Source organism: Phalaenopsis equestris, unplaced genomic scaffold (assembly GCF_001263595.1).
Source record: "Phalaenopsis equestris unplaced genomic scaffold, ASM126359v1 Scaffold000002, whole genome shotgun sequence".
Classification (NCBI taxonomy): Eukaryota; Viridiplantae; Streptophyta; class Magnoliopsida; order Asparagales; family Orchidaceae; genus Phalaenopsis; species Phalaenopsis equestris.
Window position 1 is genome coordinate 66151804 of NW_018164444.1, and position 7675 is coordinate 66159478.

General features: G+C 33.6%; 1 protein-coding gene across 7 annotated transcripts in view; it reads left to right on the top strand.

Moving 5' to 3' along the window:
* LOC110039550 overlaps window positions 1-5701 on the top strand; it is a 52167-nt gene extending 46466 nt beyond the window's left edge. For 4 of the 7 annotated variants that reach the window (XM_020744651.1, XM_020744653.1, XM_020744654.1 and 1 more), the window contains 2 exons: window positions 4879-4935; window positions 5304-5696. In XM_020744651.1, the coding sequence (XP_020600310.1) occupies window positions 4879-4935; window positions 5304-5365 (119 nt within the window). In that variant the 3' untranslated portion in view covers window positions 5366-5696. Of the gene's footprint in view, window positions 1-4878; window positions 4936-5303 lie in introns of all 7 variants that reach the window. The other 3 variants (XM_020744657.1, XM_020744656.1, XM_020744655.1) reach the window with 3 other exon arrangements.
* Window positions 5702-7675: the final 1974 nt, after the last annotated feature.

Genomic DNA, 7675 nt, shown 5'->3' on the forward strand with positions numbered 1-7675 from the left:
GCGACAAAGTTTTGAGGGAGGTGTCGAGGGAGACAACGACTCAAGCGCTTTGGGCCAAACTCGAGGTACTCTACCTGACAAAGTCTCTGGCTAATAGGCTCTTTCTGAAGCAGCGCCTATACTCCTTCAAAATGCATGAAGACAAAGAAGAAAAGGTAGTTGGTTACGTGGACTCAGATTATGCAGGAAGCATTGACACCAGGAAGTCACTGACCGGATTCATTTTCACTGTTTTCGGTACTGCAGTCAGTTGGAAGTCTAACCTCCAATCCGTTGTGGCCCTCTCAACAACAGAGGCCGAATACATCGCTGTGACTGAAGCAATCAAGGAAGTTATGTGGCTAAAGGGCATGACTGAAGAGCTTGGGATACATCAGAAGGTGATAACTGTGTTTTGCGACAACCAAAGCACCATTCACCTAACCAAAAATCAGGTATTTCATGAAAGATCCAAGCATATAGATATAAAGCTTCATTTTGTGAGGGATGTGGTCGCGAAGGGTTCAATAGTAGTGGAGAAGATACCTACTGAAGAAAATCCTGCTGATATGTTCACCAAGGTGCTACCGACAGCTAAGTTCAGACACTGTCTGGACTTAGTAAACTTCACCAAGGGCTGAGACCCTCTCAGGGGTCAGGTGGAGGGAATCTTTACTTCGAAGCTTCTTAATTGAGGGTCAAGGTGGAGAATTGTTATTTTGACCCCCAATTAATGAATTAGGGTAAAAGGGCAATTTTGTAATATGACGCCGCCACCTACCACATCTTACCTACCGCTCACCTACCGCTTACCTACCTCCCACCTACCACTTTCTTGCTTCTATAAATAGAGAGGGTGTGAGGCCTAGGAAAGTAAGGGAAAAGATTTTGAGCTACCACAAAGGAGGAGAGAATAGCTAGAGAGCTAGAGAGGAGGAGAGCATCTTGAGGCCTTGTATCAAGGTGTCGCTTGAGAGGGAGGCCATAGAAGGAAGATGGGGGCTCATCTCTATGTATAAGCTATGTATTCTCCATTTCTTTTGCCTTAGTGAACTATTTGATTGATTCCCTCCCGTGGACGTAGATCCAGTTGGATCGAACCACGTAAACGATCTGTGTTTGTTTGTGTTCCTTGCGTTTTTCATTTATATGTCAGGAAGTACACATCTCACTACAGCTTTGTTGTCACAAAATATTTGCATAGGTCTATTGGAGGTACATCTAAGTTCTCTAAAAATTTATAAATTTAGATCCCTTCACAGATTCCTAAGACGAGTGTCATATACTTTGATTCGACATTCCTTATAGAAGCAATCATTTACTTCTCCATGTCACCAGATTTTTTCATACATACGAACAGTAACATGTGGTTGCTTAGCCCAACTAGCATCAATTCGGAAATTCTCTCTCAATTCCTTGTTTTCTTAAAAATTAATCCATAACTAAGAGTCTTTGTGAGAAACCTTAGAATTCTATACACCATCTCCAAGTGTTCTTCATTTGTGTTATTTGTGTGTTGGCTCACAATACTAAAAGAGCGGGATTTATAGAGAAAAAAGTAAATCGTTCTCTGTGGTTTATTGCGATCGAAAGGAAGAAATGGAACTGGGATGTTGCGGTTTTCTGAATTCGTGTGTTTATTGATACGATAGAATGAACAAAGCAGGAGCAGTTCTCGCCTCCTAGGGCGGGAGCAGTTACTCTCAATTTATTTTAATATCTCCCCTTTTTTCTAACTTAATTTTCATTTTCAACTGGTGATGTTTTGATACCGTAACCTTGTATTCCAAATGCACAAATGGAACCCTAGCTTTATATGTCCATGCGCTCTAGCGAGCACTCACATCTTCTGGCTCCCACGCTCTTGCGATAGCTGGTGCCTAGGTCCTCCATCATCGTCCTCCATTTTCATCAACCAGATAAGCATGTTCTCCTGCTTAGTTGCTTCTAGCTCGCTCGTGCATTGTGACATGCACATCTACCATGGTTTATCCGGATTGTGTGTGAGACTTGTATTAGCAATTAATCCTTCTAGGGTGTGAACCTCTTATTTCACTTCCCTGACCTCTACTTTTGCATTTCGTCAGCAGTCTCTTTTCTTCAATGAATCAATAAAAGGTCACGCGGTTCTTTTTTTTTTTTTTTCATATTAAGAAGATGAGCATAATTGAGCCACCAATTTAAAAGCTAAATTTTGCAGCCGTGGGAATTTAGCTCGATAAATTATCAATCATATTTTTTGATCCGTAGGGCCTTTAGAAACTAATTTTTCCATCCGTGGGGCTTCAAAAAACTATGTAGTTATGATAAATAAAAGCACAATTGTATTTTAAAAAAGTTGATAAACTCTAAATTAATCATCAGTTTATCTTCAGTATTTGAAATTTTTTTTTGGACATTTGTTCCTCTTTTGATATGTTCATATTTTTATGTGGAATAACTTGGAGCTTCACTTAGCAAAAGATAATTGTAATATATAATGAAATAATACTAATAAGTCACATTATTCATTTCAATATATGATAAACTAAGAGTAATGAGAAAATTCAATGTTTTCTTTGATTTAGAGAGAGATGATCAATGAAATGGTGTGTTACTTTTATTCCATCTTTTTATAAGATTGTCACGCACAATTTTATAAAAAATGGAGTTATTTTTGTCCCTATTTTTCTATGTTGACATATAATCATTTTCATCTTTATCCTAAATTCTCATATATCATAATACACAAGGTGGAGATGAGGTTTATCTAAATCAGCTACCCTTAGCATGGTACATAATGTTTCTACAAAAGTAATATTATATGATATCTTGTTTTATCATTGACCATTCAATTCTCTTTACAAATTTTTTCTCATCTATATCATCTTTGTAATACGTATTTTACTGTTCACTAATAACCATTGTCTATAACCCTTACTTTATTGTTTTGAATCACTTAATCCTAAGTTATTGTTGATGTAAAATGAGTCTATGCTATAACCAACCTTTTCACCTTCACAAACTCATTGAAAATTGGCAATCTCATCGGGTGATTCTTGATGAAGATTTGATATATTTTCAGATCTCAAGGAATGACTTTGATCCAATTACATTCTTCATAAATGATCTCATTATTCATCACATTTTTTGGAGCACAAATATTCTTTAAAATAAAAGATTCAATATGTTAATAACATAAGGAGCCTAAAAAATATTATTGTATGGAGTCTCAATCGATGTTTCAGTTGCTCTACATACTTAAACCAATTTTTTGCACCCACTCATAATCACTTTTCTGCTTTAATTTGCAATGTAAAACATATATTTATGTGCTCCCCCATGATTGATGACATTTATAAATGTAGGTCAAGATTTTATGATGTCCATAAAATTAGTGAAAGTTCTTTTTTGTGCATCTATCTAGTCATCACAAATTATGATAACTCCACATTTGAAGTGTTCTTCATAGGCTCCATTTTTTTTTTCAATATTTGCTCTTTGCTTTTATAGCGAAATTGTTTTTAGAAGATTAAACCATTTAAATATTTTCATTTGTTATTTTCCGCACATGAGGAAGCGCTAAAATAATAGGAATTTTTTGTCAAAAGAAATGAAATGATTGCTGAATAAAACATGCGTGCAATTTTTTTATGCAAATAATTTCTAGTTTGCAAATTGGATGTTCTTTCAATAGTAGTGGGGCTCCCACACTTTTCCTTATTTTATTGGGGACAATTTTCAATCCTAAAAATATATCTACTGTTATAATAGTGGAAGCAACTTTGCCAAAAAAAAAATGAAGGGAAACTTCTTAAATGTGATGTTATTTTATTTTATTTTATTATTTATTTATTTATTGGCCCAGTTTTAATATTTAGTTTTTGAACTTTTTGAATTTGTGTAGATGTTATTTTAGGACAATATGGAATGTCTACCCCAAGTTGTTTGAGCATCTGAGCTCTAATCCTATAATATGTTTCTCTAAACTTTCCTAGACAAAAATGATATCTAAATTCTACATTGTCTTTTCAATCGATTCTACTTTATTTAGTTTAGTAACATATACTCTTAAATTTTTTTTCTCATTCTCTATTAAATTATTATCAATCAAAATAGTGCCCATCTTGAAAGTTATTATCCTCTTAAATAAAATAAAAATAAAATTTAAGAATTTATTGAGGGCACAAACAATGAGAAGAAAGAGTTGCAACTTAGGCTTCAAAGAAAGGTGTAGATGCGGCTAGGTCCATGGATATGTTAGATCCATAAATAGAATAAATGAATAGAATATCTTAATTTGCGCATGTGGATTTTATAAATGCATATGCATAAGCAACTAGTGTGAGCCCATTATAAAATTTACCTTTGATAACTGGTAAGATAGCATGAAATAATTTTATTTTATTTTTTGTAAAAATAATTTTTTTATGCTTTAAAAAATTACATCATGTAGAACCATACATACGAGAAATAGAACTTGTTCCAGTAGAAAAAATAAAAGATAAATCTTTAATCTGCTTCTAAGGCAAGCATTTACAATTCTTAGTCTTTCAATCATAAAATCAAAATCATTTGTAACTTTTTGCTAGATAATGAATTAAAGTAATTTTTTTTTTCTAATGTTTTAGTCTTATACGAAATCTATTTGATTTTTTCTAGAGATATCATTAGTATATTCTCAATTTGATTTTTACTAGAGATATCATAAGTATCATGTTTTAATTTAGCAACCTCAATTTCAAAAGATCGAATTATATCATGAGATATTTTTTTTCAATTTTTCTCAAAAATAAATAATCTTTATCTTTTAATTTAAGAATAAATTCTTTAAATTTCACTATGCCTGCATTAAAATTCTAGCAGTGTACTTTCATCTCTTACAAATCTGTTGATACATTGACTGAATTTGCTATGCAGTTATTTTCTTAAGCTTCTGGGCTGAGGTTCACTATAACTCCATCTATCCTGCAGGAGGTGAGTTCTCCCTCCCACCATATGAGTAATTTAAAATGTTTGGGGCATTTGCATACATACCACACAGTTCCTATGTATTTCCATATCAAACACCTAAACATTTCTTTTTTTTTTTATTCCACCCAAAAATTTCATTTTACATAAGAAAACACTACTATTTTAACTTTATAAAAGTGAAATACACCTTTTTGTGCATAGGCAAGGTGGTATAAATGTAAAAAATTAAAGATTTATTGTCAGATATTTAAATACATAAGAATTGAATGGTATGTATGTATATCGTCCAAAATATTTTTGCACAATTTAAGATCAAATTTGATGCCTACATCTAAACAGCATATCTTCTGATTGTTTCATTTTGTTATCAGATCTTCCAACAGCAGAAGTCAAGAAAAAGAAAAGATGGTGGCACTTTGGAAATAAGCATTAAGGGGAAACTCATTGGCCTCAACAATGTGTGAGGCTTCTAATATTCAGCATTTCTCATTTTACCAGGGGAACGTTAATTTGATTAGGGTTCTTAAAGATATGAACCCTAGCATCGGTCCCCTGTCTCACAACAGAATGTTTAACTCACTCAATTATCTCACTTTTCAATTTTAGTCTGTTATTTGCTCCCTTTATAATAATATATAGATGATGTAGAGGAAATTACACTTTGTTCAATTCAGAAACTGAATTCAGATATTTTTTTGTCTCTGGAATGCTTATCTTTTATAGTATTTATAATTGATATTTTTGCCGTAAACTTCTGCATAAATACAACATAGAGAAGGGGTATTTGCATACATACCGGCGCCAGCGCCAAAATTTTACTTTCGACATTCGTACCACCCAAATCTTTCATGTCATATCAAAAATATCATCTTTTTAATTTTGAAAAAGTGAAGTTCGCCTTCTTATGCATAGTTAAAGTGGCATATATGTAAAATTGTATTTATTATTATTATGTATGTACATGCATAAGAATTAAGTGGTATGTATGTAAACTTTCTTGTCGGAAAAGGTTATCAATCTCCTTGCCTTTTTCTTTCTGTTGTTTCGGTTCTATTCTCCTGATGTATATGTTTATATGGTTTTTTTAATAAAAAAATGTATATAGAAAATAGAAATACAAAGAAGCATCTTGTGGATGCAAGTACATGAGTATATCATGCCAATGCTTGTCAGAACTTGAACACCAGCTTATGCTTTGAGGCATCACGTCATTTTACTTGATGTGTGTTGATTTAACTTTGAATTGTTGCCTAAGAGATTGTTGAAGGAGAAGGGTAAGAACACGGCACAAAAGAAGAGAGGAAACAAAAAAAAAGGAATTTCTAATAGAAAATATCCAATCTAAACCTTTGAAGAAATGAGATCCTTCTCCCCAAAATTTTTTGGGTGGTCTCTTTTTTGTATATGTTCTGGGGTGCCTTTATGGATGGTTGCATGGATGGCTGTAAAAGAGGGAAAATATATTAAAATAATGACAATTCATATGTCGTCAACAGATTCATCATTTGACACAAATCTTGTGATATGACACGGATTTTGAGGTAATTTTTTAGCGAGAAATGTTCAAACTTCAATTAAGAGTCATTTAGAGCTTTGATTTCAACAAACTTACGTTCAAATTGATCGATTTAATAAGATGAATAAAATGATATCAAAATTGGTTCAATGTGAGTCAAATCAAGCTCAGATCAAGCCATTAAATCACTTTTATAAGTTTTTCGGCAATTTTGAGAGATCCAACGGATGCGGAATTTTGTGAGCTTATGGCCAAATCGAGCTTCTTGACAAGAAGAATCCAATGAGTCCAAAATCGCTCAATTTCGACATCGTTAAGTCACTCAAATGTCTATTAAATACCATCTAATTGAGGGAATTTTTTTTTGTGGTCTAATCAAAGTGGCTTATATTATTTCATTAATTGCAATCGAAACTCTATATGTAAAGGCTTACCCCTTTCATGAGAGAGAGAGCTTAAGGCCGAGGGGAGATTCAAACCTAAAGAAAAGCTTAAAACTTAGAGAATGAGCTAAAATTCAACATCACTCCTACAGCTATCGATAGCTACTAACTACCGCCGTCCACCAGTTGCCAACTGCTGCCAACCATCATTCGTCGATCGTCGTCAATCAACATCAATCATCGCTCACTTCTTTCAACGAGTTCACCCGTGCACCGACTTTGTAGCTTGGAAGGTTATATAACATTTTCCTGCATGTGGGACAAGAAACCGTACTTATAATCTTCAATTTATAGCGGATCTTTTCAGCTGAGTCAGACACTGGTTTTTTCTTTTACAGATTGTTTACGTAAGAACTTCTAGTATTTCTATTATTTTTTTCGTCCGAGTGTGTGTTAAATTTCCTGCAACGTTAAGACGATAATCTATTACTCTACGGCCGCAAATTTTCTAACACACATCAACAACGATAAGGCTAAACATGTAGCACATTGTATAGTAAGTGTGATCTAGTTGTGAGGCAATTTGATGAAGTTGCATTCATCAAGTCACCTTGATTTGTTGAGTTAACCCGTCGAAATAATTGTGAATTGAGTGGGCTCGTTGCTTGGCTAAACAGAGTGGTTGATTTGATTCGTGGTATTATGTGGCTCAATCGATTGAAGAATGTAGAATTGGTGTCGAGTTGAGTTGTCAAATTGGTTAAATTTTGTTGTCGCTCTCTTCGAACATGCTTAAAATATTTCGATTATGGTCCATGTTTCTTATTTGGTTATACATTAGTGA